This window comes from Lepidochelys kempii, chromosome 6 (genome assembly GCF_965140265.1).
Source record: "Lepidochelys kempii isolate rLepKem1 chromosome 6, rLepKem1.hap2, whole genome shotgun sequence".
NCBI classification, from domain to species: Eukaryota; Metazoa; Chordata; order Testudines; family Cheloniidae; genus Lepidochelys; species Lepidochelys kempii.
Window position 1 is genome coordinate 86930164 of NC_133261.1, and position 16597 is coordinate 86946760.

The 16597-nt window shown below is 43.7% G+C and overlaps 1 protein-coding gene across 7 annotated transcripts in view; it reads right to left on the reverse strand.

Moving 5' to 3' along the window:
• Nucleotides 1-618: 618 nt before the first annotated feature.
• The window catches only part of BAZ1A (bromodomain adjacent to zinc finger domain 1A), a 115994-nt gene continuing 100015 nt past the window's right edge, over nucleotides 619-16597 (reverse strand). For 5 of the 7 annotated variants that reach the window (XM_073349002.1, XM_073349005.1, XM_073349004.1 and 2 more), the window contains 3 exons: nucleotides 5655-5800; nucleotides 2154-2241; nucleotides 619-1614 (listed from right to left, as the gene is read on the reverse strand). In XM_073349002.1, the coding sequence (XP_073205103.1) occupies nucleotides 1424-1614; nucleotides 2154-2241; nucleotides 5655-5800 (425 nt within the window). In that variant the 3' untranslated portion in view covers nucleotides 619-1423. Of the gene's footprint in view, nucleotides 1615-2153; nucleotides 2242-5654; nucleotides 5801-16597 lie in introns of those variants that run through there. The other 2 variants (XM_073349006.1, XM_073349007.1) reach the window with 2 other exon arrangements.

A 16597-nucleotide genomic window follows, 5' to 3' on the forward strand; every position in this document is an offset into this window, starting at 1 on the left:
GTGTGCAGCTTCCAGAGAACCTCCACTCTGCTTTATCTGGAGCCACAGATGCACATTTGCAGTGTGTATAGATGGTATAGGGAAAAACTACATGATTCCAGATCTACCCACTGCTCTTCTCTGTGTCATGCTATTCGTGGCTCATGTGGTATATCCCCAGCTTGAAAAATAGTGCTTTAAAAACTCCTTCCTAGTTTATGCCAGTGTTTAAAGTCACCAACCCAGTTCAATTTTAAAAGTATATATTTAATTTCAAACTTAAGAAAAAAATGAAACCATTAACAAACAAAGATTTCAAGACTGTTTTAAAGATTTTGGCTAACTAAACATTACAAAGTTTTACATTAAGAGAATAAAAAGCTGATCATTAGGGTATCTTACAGTTCTACCTATATTTTCAAGGCATTTGCTTCAACAACTTGGTGTAGAATAGAATACAAGAGATGGGATAAGACTGCTGGAAATATTTAAGAATAATTTAAGATTCTTATGCTATTAAGGTATATTTTCATCAGAGCCAAATCTTGCTGTTCTCACACAAGCAGCTTACCACTTGAAATCACTGGGACCATGGACTGCGTAAGGATGGCAGACTACAGTAACTTCAGAAGCTCAGAATACTTTGAAAAATGTATCATTTTATTTGTACACTTAGAAAGTTGTACATAGAAACTTATAATACAGTCCTGCAAGTTACCTGTTGCTAAAAGAACTGCCAGCGAGAGGAGAGGGTATTATTTTATCAACTGATCATCAGGAAGTTAGAGGAATAAACAAAACAGGAGAAAAATTAAAAAAAGTTAAGGAACTCTTATTCCCCCCACATACAAATTTTTATAAATACAAAACAAATTCACAAATTACTTTGAATGCTAAATAAATATCTACTTTATAAACTCAGACTGAATACCTCCAGCCAGCACTGGTACAGTACTTTAAAGGATATGCAATTGTACTCATTCATGTGTAGTGTTGAAAAGGTGTACTCAGAGTTTCAGACATTTACACAGTTTCTTCAACTGTGCTACAGTAGAAGATTTTGTCTGAGTTGACAAAGTCCTCGCAATACCACAGCTCCTAGAAAATCTAGAGGATAAAACAAGGTCATATGGCGCAGAAAAAAATATTTCTGGAAGATATTTGGACACATGAATGTCTTAAAAATGTACAAAACCTCTGTAAACCAGTACTGTATCCAATACATCTATCAAAGTTATTAGACACTGAATAAAACTGTAGCAAAGGTAATCTTTCCTACATTCTCCTGAGTGCTTAATATTAAATTGAGAATATAGTGCAGGCCACACTTCAAGGTGGTTAAACTGGTGTTATTGCTTTATACAGATATGATGACTGCATGATTTAATGTTTCATTTTCATGAATATAAAGGTTCCCTCAAAAAAATCCTTTGGAAGGAAGAGGTTAAATTCGTGACTTCTTTGCAGCCGGAGCAGCGTGGTCCACATTACCAGATGCAATAGGGAGTCCAAGCTTTTGAGCCTGAACGTGGAAAAAAGCCTGAAGTCTAATTCCAGCTTTTGCTTCACTTGTATTACGAGGGTTGTACTCAAAGCAGTTCGAAAACATCAGTTCAATGTCTTCAATGAATTCAGCTGGTAAATAAAAATTAAAGAAATGAGTTTAGTGCATTTGCCAGGTCACCACAGATAATCGTATGAGTAAAGCATACTGTTACGGCACTACAGAATTCAGTAGGATGATGCCCTTTGTAAAGACAGTTGCTAAAGAGATCTTCACCTATAAATGGGGTGAATTTAGTGTGTATGTATAGAGTCAGATTAACAACCCTACAGTTCGAGTCCTCTGTCTCCAATAATGGAAAGGGAAGTTTTCTGATATATCCCATCAATGTGCCACAACCCTATTCAACAGGTACCATCTCTAAGGCTTGAGGAGGTAATTGAAACTCCATGACCATTCACGTTAGTTACATTTCACTTACACCTACATTAGTAGTACAACTACTAACACAATCACTACACTGAAAAAAGTGGTTCATACATTCCTAAGAATGCTTTTTCGAAGAAATACCAGTTTTCAAATCCTCCCATCCCAGCTCTGCTTAAGGGATAAGACCTCTAATTGTAAAGAACAGATCACAGGATTAATTACTTCAGTAAACAGTACTTACATGCTAATTTGTATTCACATTTATTCACTTTTTCACGGATTATATTTAAGGCAATAGGTTTTTTGATAATATCGTAGTAGTCTGGTACCTGCAAAAAAGTGTTCACTTTATTTTATTTACTATTTTATTATGTAAAAATATACATAAATGTATTTAATTCATAATAATTATGTGTTAAAATATACACAGAAAGTCACAAATTTACTTGGACTTTCTACTGTTGCAGCAGAAAGACTTAATGGGCCCTTTATTGACCACCGGAATTTACTGAAATTCAGCTATTAATTTTTTGACCTAATTTTAAAGTTGTTCAAGCAAGAGACCACAAAATATAAAACGAATCAATAATGCATTCAGAGAAGTTAAATAAATTAGGCAAAGAACCCCAAGCATAAATATCTGATGGAGAAAAATTTAAGAAAAAAAGAAGTGGTTTAATTTATAAGCTTTACATTTATGTTAGAGCTGTTCAAACTTAAGATGCAAAAATAATTTATATTACGTAATATTACGTATTGTACAATGCTATTATCCTATACTGAAATCGGCTTCCAAGGGAGATTTTAAAAATCTCCAATGATGGGGATTCGACAAGCAGCTTGGACAAACACTAGTCAGGGATGGTCTACTTAATCCTGCTTCAGTGCTGGGGACCTTCTGAGGTCCCTTCCAGCCCTACATTTCTATGGTTCTAAGGTGTCTCCAGACTCTTTTCATTTTGTTGTAGTACTTACTTTTATAATATTACAAGCTCCTTGATGCTGAGGGATGGCTGTTTTCACTCTATTACTCCTCACATATGTGAACTATTTTGTTCCTTGAAATGCCAGTTAGGCCTGTTTGAAGGGTTGGAGACACTGCAGATTTCTATGTGGCATAAAGGATAGACCAGGGGGTCGCAAGGGTATTACATGGGGGCTCACAAGCTGTCAGCCTCCACTCTAATCCCCACTTTGCCTCCAGCATTTATAACGGTGTTAAATATATTTGAAAGTGTTTTTAATTTATAAGGGGGAGTTGCTCTCAGAGGCTTGCTGTGTGAAAGAGGTCACCAGTACAAAAGTTTGAGAACCACTGGGATTGTCTGGTATCTGCATACAGTCTATGAGAGAGCAGCTGCTCAGTCAATCACTCAGAGTTAGTCAAAATAAGAGATGCATACATGATTAAAGCGAAAGGAAGGAGGATTCTTAAACCCAGACACTGATCATTTGGCTCACAAACCTTGAATTCTGTGCAAGCACACATTCCAAGGTCCACCCCCAAATCAGACTAGAAGACATTTTTAAATGCTGTCTTGTTTGTGGGACAATTTGAATCCCAAATTTGATTGACAAGAAAACCCAGAAACATACATATATATTTTAAGCCAGATATAATTTGGCTATGGGCTCTCTTCTGAACATACATCTTGGGGTGCAACTTGCTAGCGAATTTGCAGGAGGGATCAGCAGTGAAGAAGGTAAAAATCATCCATTCCTTGGCATTTACAAAGAGTGATCATTAAGTACATCCAGGATTTGTAAATACAGGTCAGCACACTGACAGGCAGCAAGTAATTAAATTCCTCTGTTCTGGCACGACAGAATTAAAAGTGTAATCAGCAGTGGATTTTTCTTTTTCAAATCATAAAAGGGACTTGTTTTCTAGTGCTTTGCTTAATCTAGTTTGCATGTATCTGCAATGGAGCTCCTACCACTTTCTTCTGAAGGTCAAGATTAATACAGCTCCCCAATTGGAAGTTTTTCCTCAAATTCAGCCAGAGATTTTATTTTAATCCCATTACTCCAAGATATGGCCCTCTCTACTTGTTCCTGATCTAAGTAACTCCTCTCTCTTTGATGTTTATACCCTTCATTCATGTGTGTAGACTGTTATAATGTCCACGCCAACCCCCTTCTCTATGAAGATAGAGATTTTTCCCCCACTTTAATCTTATCACTCCTTCCAGCTGCCTAATAATTCCTGTTGTTGTCAGTTTCAAGTCTCAAGTTTTTGTGTAAAAAGTTGGTCAGAAATGAACAGAAATTTCAGATCTAGTCATACCAGAGCAACCCCCATGCACAGGGAGCAGCTTCAATGTGATTGATGAGAACAGGCATTCTGTGATGCTAGTATACCCCTTCCATTCTTCTGTATTCAGAAACTATTGGGAATGAAATTTCTGAGCTAATTGTCACTCTACTGCACAATCATTCAGACAGCATGGTTAACAGTAAGTTACTCCTATGACATGGTTCTGTTTCAATGTCCCCTGCTTTGAAAATGTTTTAGCACTCAAATCACATCAGGAAGCAAAATCCAGTGACAATTCTAGTTCAGTTGACTTTTTAATAAGCTGTCAAGTCTTACCTTTGGCAATATAGTGCAGATTTTCAAAAACTTTGCTACACTTGGACATTTTCTTATTGAATTATTTCAGGTCTTAAAACCCTCAGGACCAGATTGTAGCAAAAAAGTGTGGCTGCCCTCTGAGATTGGTGGGCGGAACCAGGAAGACCATGCTCACCATGCCGGAAGCAGAGGGGCAGGAGAGGAACAGAAAGTATAAAAAGCCGGCCCTGTAGGTCAGCTGGGCAGCAGCTGCCAAAGAAGACGGATGTATTCTCCTCACTGCTGATGCAGGAGCCCGCAGAAGACTTCAGCTACCTTGAGGACTTGCCTGAGCTACCAGAGGGGCCTGACCTGACCAACGGTGAGGCGCTGCTGGGTTTGCCAGTGGTGGTGTACCCTGAGGAAACCCACTCACCTCGCCAAGGTACCAAACCTGGGAAGAGTAGGAAGTAGCCCAGGGAAACTAGACAACCGTCTGGTAGAGTGCTGGCCTGATACAAGGTCAGCATGTTGCGGGCGGATCCCCACTGACCCAGTGGCAGACCACTCTTCTACTGTTAGGGCCCTGGGCTGGGACACAGTGGAGTCGGGTGGACCTGCATTTCCCTACCCACTGCCATCCCAACCCTGGGGTGACAGCATCCGCACTTTCGGCCAGAAGGCCAGTGTGAGTCTACTTTCCGCTGAGCTAGCCCCCTAGACTGTGTAGAGCACTCACCTCTTGCCAGCCCCAGGCTCCTAGACTCTTACCTGCTGTACCCTGCTTGAGGGTTGGAGCTCTAGACTGTTGGGTGCCTCACCCTGCCTAAGGGCCTGGGCCCCTGACTGTTCACTGTTCCACCCCACCTGTGGGTTTGAGCCCTAGAGATAGTCAATTTCCCTCTTATGCAGAGTGCCGTTCCAGGTGCGTGACAGCAAAGAGGCATGGCCACTCTTGGAGATTCACAGCCACGCACACCTACCTGCCAATACAGGTATATTAGGACTTTCACAGTAACTTGTCAAATTGGGAAATCTCAGTTCCTGACATCAAAGACTCAAGTTACATAGCAAGAGTTCTCTGAATCTTACTCAGTGGTATTCCCTTCTAGGGCTATTCAGTGAATCAGAATCTGATAATAAACATCATACCAAAATGTTGCCACAATATACATCCACCCCAGTTACCTGGACTTTGGAAACAAGTTTCATGAAAGGCCAGCTGTCATCATGTCGTACCAGTTCCACAACAAGTTGTTCAAAAGCTGACAGTTCATGGACTCCACCCTGACGACCCGAACTCCTCCTGTTCAATGAGGTGTGAGGAGATGAATCTGAAAAATAGATCACAAAACTACTGACAAAAAGAAAGAAAATGGCACACCAATATTAAGTATTTAATAAAACATGAAAACACTGGACGTGTAACATGCCAACAAGAGCTAATGGGATGTAGGGGACGGGAAGGTAGAAGATCAGATAGGGCTCTCTTGCAGTTTGGTCCGTTCAGCAAAGGGGTGGAGGACTTCTCCCGACCCCACCCCTGTAGTGTTTTAAATGCAGGTGTACTAGTAGCACTTCTGCTAAGCTTTATTTTGCCCAGCTACCCAATCCTGTGGGCCTTATTCACAGCAAGTGGGGTAGATTTGAAAAGCTAAATTTGGCAGACAAGGAGGCAGGAACTCTATGGATTTTACTGCTTAATTTCTCCTTCCAGAGTATAAAGAAAGCAGATGGGGCTCTGCTTCACTTCTTTGGATGTGTGGCTCATATGGGCAATAATAGATGGAAGCATTTGGGTTCTCTTTCTCACACTACTCACTCACTTTTGGAGTCAATTTATGTGTCAATTTACAGCTAAATATCATAGTTTGTTTACAGAACCTTAATTATCAATGTCAAATCATAGAAATGTAAGGCTGGAAGGAACCTTGAGACATCATTTAGTGCACCCCTATGCTGAGTTAGGACCAGTTACATCTGCACCATCCCGGACAGGTGTTTGTCTCACCCGTCCTTAAAAACCTCCAATGATGGGGAGTCTACGACCTCCCTGGGAACCGAATTCCAGTACTTAACTAAGGATTTCTTAATATCTAACCTAAATCTCCCTTGCTGCAGATTAAACCCATTACTTGTACTACCTTCAGTGGATATGGAGAGCAAATGTGCACCCTCCTCTTTGTAACAGCCCTTAACATATTTAAAGCCTTCTGTTCCCCTTCAGTCTTCTTTTCTCAAGACTAAATATATCCAACTTTTAAAAATCTTTCCTCATAGGTCAGGTTTTCTGAATCTTTTATCATTTTATGTTGCTCTCCTCTGGACTCTCCCACTTTGTCCACATCTTTCCTAAAGCCTGGCACCAAACTTGTACAGCTGAGGCCTCACCAATGCTGAGTAGAGTGGAACGATAACATCCCATATCTTATGTATGATACTCCCGTTAATACACCCGAGACTGATATTGGCCTTCCCCCCACCCCCTAAAACACAGCAGCATCACCATTCAATTAGTGATTCACTATTACTCCCCAGATCCTATTCAGCAGTACTACTGCCTAGCCCAGTCTCCATTTTGTAGTTGTACATTGATTTTTCTTTCCTAAGTGCTGTACTTGTCTTTATTGAATTTCATCTTGTTGATTTCACACCAGTTTTCCAATTTGTCAGGGTCGCTTTGAATTCTAATCCTGTCCTCCAAAGCACTTGAAATACCTCCCAGTTTGGTGTCATCTCTAAACTTTATAAGCATGCTCTCCATTCTATTATCCAAGTCAGTGAAAATAGAACTGACCCCTGTGGGACTCTACTAGATACATCTTCCCAGTTTGACAGTGAACTATTGGCACTGTATATAAAGAGTAGCTCTTTCAACCAGTTGTGCACCTCCCTTAAAGTAATTTCATCTAGACCACATTTCTCTAATTAGTTATGAGAATGACATGTCGGGACTGTGTCAAAATCTTTACTAAAATCAATACAAGTCATATCTACTGCTTGTCCCCGAGTCCCCTATCCAGGAGGCCAGTAACCCCGTCAAATAAGGAAATTGGGTTTTGACATGACTTGTTCTTCACAAATCCATGCTGGCTATTTCTGATCACCTATTATCCTCTACATGCTTACAATCTGATTGTTTAATAATTTGTTCCAGTATTTTTCCAGGTATCAAAATTAGGCTGACTAGTCTATAACTCCCCTCTGTGTTTACCCTTTTAAAAACATAAATACTGTCTTGGCCCTTTTCAAGTCCTCTGGGACCTCAGTTCTCATCCACGAGTTCTCAAAGAAACTGCAAATGGTTCCAACTAGTTCATTAAGTAACCTAGGGTAAACTCCATCAGGCCCTGATGACTTGAATAAATATTATGTAGCCTGCTCCTTCCTTGTTCTGGCTTGTGTTCCTTCTCCCTTGTTGTTAATATTAAATTGTGTTAAGCATCAGGCCACAACAACTTTTTTTTTTTTTTTTATTAAAGAAGACTGACGCAAAATAGGCATTTAACACCTCAGTGTTCTTGCCATTATTAGCTCTGTTTGCCCACTATGTAGAGGACCTCCACACTCTTGTCTTTTTCTTGCTCATGACTTATTTATTGAACCAATTCTTATTGCCTTTTATGTTCCTTGCTAGATGTAACTCATTTTGTGCCTTACCCTTTCTGATTTTGTCCCTACATACTTGTATTATTTTGTATTCCTTAGGAATTTGTCCACGTTTCCAAGTTTTATAGGATGCATTTTTCAGTTTCAGGTCATTGAAGAGCTCTTCATGAAGCCATACTGGCCTCTTACTATTCTTATCTTTCTTTTGCATGGGGATAGTTTGATGTTGTGCCTTTAATATTGTCTAAGAAACTGCCAGCTCTCATGAACTCCCTTTTCCCTTAGATTGTCTTCCTATGGGACCATACCTACCAGTTCTCAGAATTGGTTAAAGTCTGCTTTTTTTTAAGTCCATTGTCCTTATTCTGCTGCTTTCACTCCAGAGTGGAATATACATAGGTACCAGGTCTCAAAGGACAAAAGGTTAATTACAGTAACTGGGGGTTCTTAGAGACATGTGGTCCCTATCTATATTCCAGTATGCACTCTCCTTCCCCTCTGCTGTATCTGGAGTCGAATTCTTGTACACTGCATCCATTGGGCCACACAAGTGCCCTTGCTTTCCTGGTGCTTTCAACCAAAGGCATAAATGGCAGAGTGGACTGACTGCCTCTCCAGTTCCTTCTCTACCATAAATCCAGTAGAGATCCAAAGAAGAGCGGAAGGAGGGAGGGTGAGTAGTGGAATACGGATAGGAATCACAAAACCTCCAGTTACTATAAGTAACAGTTTCTTCTTTGAGACCTGGTCCCTACGTGTATTCCACTATGGGTGGCTGACAAGCAGTACTTAAGTAGGAGGGTAGGGGGGGACAAATGGCAGAGCTGTTTGGAGAACCACTGTCCCAAAGAATGAATCAGCAGAGGAGTTCTGCACTAGAACATAATGATGTGCAAACATATGTATGGAACTCCACATAGCTGATCTGCAAATGTAAAGAAATGGGTACTTCCTGAAGTGATGCCATTGAATTTGCTTGTGCTCTTGCAGAATGAGCCCTCAACCCATGAGGAGGAGGAAGATGCAGCAGCTGGTAGCAAAGCAGGATACAACCCAAGATCCACTTAAGAGGATATAGCTTAACCCAGTGGTTCTCAACCTGTTTACCATTGTGGGCCACATCCAATACTACCTATATGGCCCTGAGGATGTCACATGGGCTGCAACACTGTGCTGATTGGGGCGCAAATGGCCCACAGGCCGAGAACCACTTAATCTCAGACTCATTCTGCTGTAGAGAGAAACAAACAAAACAATCTACGTGATTTTCTAATTGGTTTTGTCCTTTGCAGGTAGAAGGCAAGAGTGCATCATATGGTAAGGGAGTGAAGTCTCCTCTCCAGACACATGTTTCAGGGAGAGAGTGGGGACACAGGTAAGTCTATTTATCATTTCTTGTGAAACGCCAGAACTACTTTGGGGGTGAATTTTAGGGAGTCATAAAGAGACTTTGTCCTTATGGAATATACTGTATGGCACATCTGCCATTAGAGCTCCCAGCTCACCCATGCTTCTGGCTGAGGTGATATCAATGGCAGTCGAATTTCTTATGGCTAAGTGAGACACAGAAACTAATGGTTCTAAGGGAGGCTTAATGAGTACTGCAAGTACAAGATTTTAGTCCCAGCGTGGAGTAGATTTCCTTACTGGTGGGAAACTTGTAATTAAGCTTTTTAAGAATTTGGTAGTCGAAGAGTGAAAACTGAATAACCACCAGAGGGTAGATAGCATGCACTGATTGCTACCAGGTAGACTCGAATAGAACTTAAGGGAAAGCTCAGCTGTGGTGGGAGAAAGAAGATAGTCCAAAAGGACAGGGGAGCTGATCTTGCCCCTCCCACCCCCCGTTTGTTGATGTAAAAGACAGTTGTCATGTCTGACATTATCAGAAAATGATGGGACTGGAGGAGTTGGAGAAAAATCTTGCAAGCTTCTCAGGCTGCCTGGCATTCCAGAATGTTCATGTGCATCCTGGTTCTCAAGATGTCCAATTGCCCTGCACAATGTGGTTGTCCCTGTGGGCTCTCCAGCTAGAGAGACGTGTCTATAAATGATCACCTTGTCTGGCAAGGATGGTAGGAAGGGGATGCCCATACATACCTGATAGGGATCTGTCATAAATATAAAGGGAAGGGTAAACCCCTTTGAAATCCCTCCTGGCCAGGGGAAAGCTCCTCTCACCTGTAAAGGGTTAAGAAGCTAAAGGTAACCTCGCTGGCACCTGACCAAAATGACCAATGAGGAGACAAGATACTTTCAAAAGCTGGGAGGAGGGAGAGAAACAAAGGGTCTGTGTCTGTCTGTCTATATGCTGGTTTTCTGCCGGGGATAGACCAGGAATGGAGTCTTAGAACTTTTAGTAAGTAATCTAGCTAGGTATGTGTTAGATTATGATTTCTTTAAATGGCTGAGAAAAGAATTGTGCTGAATAGAATAACTATTTCTGTCTGTGTATCTTTTTTGTAACTTAAGGTTTTGCTTAGAGGGGTTCTCTATGTTTTCGAATCTAATTACCCTGTAAGATATCTACCATCCTGATTTTACAGGGGGGATTTCTTTATTTCTATTTCCTTCTATTTTTATTAAAAGTCTTCTTGTAAGAAAACTGAATGCTTTTTCATTGTTCTCAGATCCAAGGGTTTCTATGCAAATTGGTGAGGCTTTTTATCCAACATTTCCCAGGAAAGGGGGGGTGCAAGTGTTGGGAGGATTGTTCATTGTTCTTAAGATCCAAGGGTTTGGGTCTGTAGTCACCTAGGCAAATTGGTGAGGCTTTTTACCAAACCTTGTTCAGGAAGTGGGGTGCAAGGTTTTGGGAAGTATTTTGGGGGGAAAGACGCATCCAAACAGCTCTTCCCCAGTAACCAGTATTAGTTTGGTGGTGGTAGCGGCCAATCCAAGGACAACGGGTGGAATATTTTGTACCTTGGGGAAGTTTTGACCTAAGCTGGTAAAGATAAGCTTAGGAGGTTTTTCATGCAGGTCCCCACATCTGTACCCTAGAGTTCAGAGTGGGGGAGGAACCTTGACAGGATCCTTCCACCATATCAGGGAAGATGTTAATTTGGAAAGAATTGTTACCATGGTATTCATGCTGTGTTTGGTTAGTGAATGTCTGGGGCCACGCCTGAAGGCCATATCGGTAGAGTGTGACAAATGGGATTGTGACTGTGGCAGACCAGGTGCCAGCTCATGCCAGAGCCCCAGGCCAATTCACTTGTGTATTCGTATAGATCAAAGATAAATGTATAAGAGTGTATTTGATGTTTAAAGTTCATGAAAACTAGTGGGATGTTACTTGCATTGTTTTCACTTATTTGTGTCCTATTATAATGTAGTAGCAAACATTTACATTGTGTATACCCCTGCAACTAAGTAACCTATCAAATGAGAAAGGAGCCTTGTAGAATGTAAATGAAAAGTGCTCATTTCAAAGTAAGTGGTCTGTGTGTGTGATGACTGAAGGTCAAAGGACCAAAATGGATTCCTCGCTCTCCGTCAAAGGAAGAGCCCACATAGGTAGTAACACTCTCAGCTTGTTTTCTGTGTGAAGAAGCTATAAGTAAAGATTCAAGGAAAGATCCTGTATCTCTGGACTATTTGGACTTTTACAGAGAAGTGCGCCAGAAGAAAAAGAGCCCTAAAGACAATCTGGGTATTCTGAGAAGACTTTTGGGAAACTAGCAATTTATTACATATTGCCACCATTTGGGATTACAAACTGACTCCTTGTGCATATATTTTACCTGCTTTAACCTCCCAATAACTCTCACTTCCTTTTCTTAGTTAAGAAGTCTTGTTATTTTACTATAGAATTGGCGGCCAGCTTTGTCTTTAGTGAAAGATGTAGTGTTCTAACTGATCTGGGGTAAGTGATTGGTCTCTTGGGACTGGAAGCAACATAGATCTGATGTGATTTTTGGTATAAGTAATCATTTTATCACAAAGTCCAGTTTGTCTGGATGGCAAGATAGACTGGAGAGTCTAAGGGAAAAAATGGTTACCCACCCTTTTGTAACTGTTGTTCTTTGAGATGTGTTGTTCATGTCCATTCCATTGTAGGTGTGCTTACGCACCAACGGAGACTTTTAACGGTACCCGTAGGGCCGTCTATCGTGCCCTCTGGAGTGCCGTGCTCATGGCACAGTGTGCCCTCTCGGTTCCTTCTTGCAAACAACTCTGACAGAGAGGCAGGAGGGTGGGTAATGGAATGGACACGAACACCACATCTCGAAGAACAACAGTTACCAAAAGGTGGTTAACTGTTTTTTCTTCGAGTGCTTGCTCATGTCGATTCCATTGTAGGTGACTCACAAGCAGAATCCATGCAGAGGGTCGCGAAATAGACTTCCTGCAGCACTGACCTGGGATTGCACCACCAATCCAGAGACCAGAGGACGTGGCTCAGCACCGTGACCACTCGGTCCGGGGGCGCCTGCTGGGAACGTAGACTGAGGACAGCCACGCTTGCAGGGGCCTCAGATGCAGCTGGGTGTGGCTTACCACGTAGGTGCATGTGGCCAGTCGCAGGCACGTGTGGGTCACGGTAGGCGGTTGGCTCTGTTTGTGGGCAATCAAGACTGACATGACTTGAAAACGCACTTTTGGCGGGAAGGCCCTGGCCCGCATGGAGTTGTGAACCGCTCTGATGAATTCTATACGTTAAACCGGTGTTAATGTGGATTTTTCTGTGTTTATTAGGAAACCCAGATCGCTGCAGGTGGAGCGCACCAGAACAAGGCTCCTCTGGACCTGCCCTTGATGAGCCAGTTGTCAAGATACAGGAAGATCTGGACCCCTCGATGCCTCAGGTAAGCCGCCGCACATTTCGTGAACACCCTGGGGCCCAAGAACAAGCCAAAGGGCAGTGCCATAAACATGGTACTATGAAACGCAGGAAATGTCTGTGCCAAGGAAGATAAAAGACGCTTACTTTCATGTCTAAGTCAAGAATGGCGTACCAGTGCCCTGGATCCAGGGAAGGGATGATGGAGGCCAGGGATACCATGTGGAACTTCAACTTCGTGAGAGACTTGTTGAGGCCCCACAGGTCCAGGATGGGTCTGAGCCCCGCTTTTGCCTTTGGGCTTAGGAAGTAGCAGGAGTAGAATCCTCTTCCTTGCATATCCCAAGGAACCTCCTCCACAGCCCCACAGACATAGGAGGTTCTTGACCTCCTGAACGAGGAGTTGCTTGTGAGAAGGGTCCCTAAAGAGGGACGGGGGAAGAGGCAGAGTGCGAAGGAGGGGCAGCCAAAAATTGCAGAGTGTAGCCCCGAGTCACTATGTCCAGGACCCAACAGTCCGAGGTAACCCACAACCAGGCCGAGTGGTAAGGGAAGAGGTGGCTTAGGAAGGGGCGGGAAGGATCCGGGCAGTTGGTTGGTGCGTCACTCCTGAGCACGCCCTCAAATGAGCGCTTTTGGACCCCGTGGTGTTTCACCAGGCCAGGCTGTGCAGGAGATCAGGACGACAAAGAGCAGCAGCAGCTAAACCTGGTGTCCCTTTTTCTCATAGGCCCCTGCTGAGGCTGCCACTGCCTAGGTGGCAGAAGAGGCCAGAACAGCTGCCTGGACGTCTGAGGGATGTGCATCCCCAGGAAGTGGAGGGTTGCCCTTGTGTCCTTTAGGCCATGCAGATGTGCATCCATTTGGTTGGAAACTAGGCAGATGTAGTCTTACGGAAGGTCCTGGATCGAGACCCACATCTCTTGGGACAGGCCAGCGGTCTGGAGCAAGGAACTGTGCCGCATAACCACCGCCAAAGCAACTACTCAGGCAGCTGAACTGGCCGCATCCCAGGCCATCTGGAGAAAGGACCAGGTGCTGCGGTCCCTTCATCCACCAGGCTTGTGAACTCCTGGGCCGCCTCCTAGGACATGGAGTCCTTAAAACTTGAGGAGAGTCCCACAAGTTAAAATTGTAGCAGCCCAGGAGGGCTTAGTGGTTTGCCACCCGAAACTGGACGCTGGCAGTAGAATAAATATTTCAGCCGAACAAATCCAGTCTCTTGGCCTCTTTGTTCTTAGGAGTAGAACTGGTAGGCCCATATTTGTCCCGTTTGTTAGCCACGGACATGACCAACGACCCCGTTGGTGGATGAGTGTATAAGTACTCAAACCCTTTTGTGGTAATGAAGTACTTCTTTTCCACCCTTTTTGAGGTGGGTGGGATGGAGAACAAGGTTTGCCAGATGACTTTGGCAATGTTCAAGACCCCTTTGTGTACCAGAAGCGTGACCCAGACTGGGGTGGACACGGAGCACATTAAGTAATGTGTCCGTCTGTTCCTGCATCTCCTCCGCCTTGAGGCCCAAGTGAGTTGTCACCCTGCAGAGCAGTGCCTGATGCTCACGAAAATCTTCCAGTCGGCCCCGTGACCACCTTGTCCGGGGAGGATGAGGATGATTGGACGACCGGGGGGGGGGGGGGGTTTGCTCCATAGGCCCTTTACTGCTCCCCGGAGTTGGTGGCGGGTCCTTTTGGGGGGAGGGACTCCCCAGAGCTGAGCCCTTTAGCCAGTCCAGAGGGTGTAAGGCCCGAGCAGGGTCCTTTTCCCACAGCCCCTTGGTTGGTGCCATCTTCTTAGCCTTTTTCTTTGGGATCAGTGATGGATCGGTGCCAGAGGTGCGCTACGCTCCAAAGTTGAAGCGCTGGGTGCCAGTTCGTGCCACGCTGGCTCCAATGCTGGGCACAGGGCAGCCTGCATCAGGAGAGCCCTGAGACTGATGTCGTGCTCCCTTTGTGTCTGCGGATGAAAGTTCTGGCAGATGCGACAGCGCTCCTTTATATAGGTTTCCCTGAGGCACTGTTGACAACTCTCGTGTGGGTCACTAACAGGCATAGGCCTGTAACAGGATGAGCAGGGCTTGAAACTCAGACTGGGGCATGCTCATTGGGGGGAAAAATCCCCACTGGGACACTAACTAAACAATTAATGGGTACTTAACTAACAACGATTAAAACTATTTACAAGTAAAGCACAAGGCTAAACTAGATGAGAAACCGCTGAGCGCTTGCGAAGCAAGGAACAGAGGCGGTCCAACTGACCACCATGGGTGGTAAGAAAGAACTGAGAGGCACTGGCGCCTGATATACCACGCCACGAGCACAGCACTTCAGAGGGCGCCACAGCCAGCTCTCCGGGTACCGCTAAAGCAAAAGTCTCTGACAGCCGCGCACTTGGGTGCACGCAACACCTACAATGAAATCAACACGAGCAAGCACTCGAAGAAGAACTATCTGTGACTCCATGGTAAGGTTCATGTTTGTCATTGGCTTGGTGAATTAATTATAGAACACATCACCAGTTTGGGGTGTCTACCCTATTTTCTGACAGTCTGCCCTGAGGCAGGCCCTATGTCATAAGCCACTTCAGACAGTGTGACAGAGATAACAAGCACATGAAGCCATGTACCCCAGGATGGAAAGACTAGTTCTGACTGGAGCTTGAGGATTGCATATAACCTGATCTATTAGGTTGCTCATGGTGCAGAACCTGTCCCTTGATAGATAAGCTCTTGCCATGACTGAAGTATTAGAATATAGTCCGCATCAGAGTAAGGACAGACTTTTCTAAGTTCACATTGACTCCAAGGGAAGAGAGTAGTTGAGGCATTGATGAGGTTGACTTGTAGGCTTCCTGAGGCATCTTGGGAACGAGAAGCCAACTGTCGATAGAGGAAAAAGATGGAATGGCTTCACCAGAAATGCACTGCTACTGCCAGAACGACCTTAGTAAAGGTCCCAGGGGGCAGCAGTGAGGCTAACTGGGAGCAGTGTATTGCAAGTGGTCGGAGCCCACCATGAATCTGAGAAAATGCCTGTGGGTGGGGGTGAATATCTACATAAAAGAAAGTATCCTTCACATCAACAGCTGCAAACCACATCATTTTCCAGGGATGGGATTATTTATGCCAGAGTGGCGATGTAAAATCTCAGTTTGCGAATAAAGCAGTTGAGATAACAGACTGAAGACCGGTCTCCAACCTCCCATTTTTTAGAAACTACATAGAGTAAAAACTTGTCCATTTGTGTTGAAGCTCTATTGCATCTTGCTGGAGGAGAGATTCCACTCCTCTTGCCCGAGAATCCCCTTATGAGAATGGTCCCTAAAGAGGGACAGGGATGGGGACTTTGGAGGAGGTAGGGACATAAACTCAATTTTATTGTTGTAATGGAAGATATCTAATATCCACTTGACTGTTATAGCAGTTCAGTTGTGGAAACAGAGTGTTAAATGACCACTGAAAAGTATGTGGGGATAGGGCAGTGGTGGCATCATAAATGGTTTACATTTCTCGAGCTCCCAGCAAAAATATCTTAGTGGGGGATGGGAGGTTCAGGGAAACAAGACTTCTGTATTTCTTTGTGCCCTCCTTGTAAGAGACAAGGCCACAACTGAAATGCCAATCTAGGTTTGTAAGGCTGCTTGAGATACTTTAAAGGACTCCTGCCCCCCAAAAGGAGGTATGAAAGGACTCATCTGTCTTTTCATTGAAAAAAATGGGCATCATCAAAAAGGT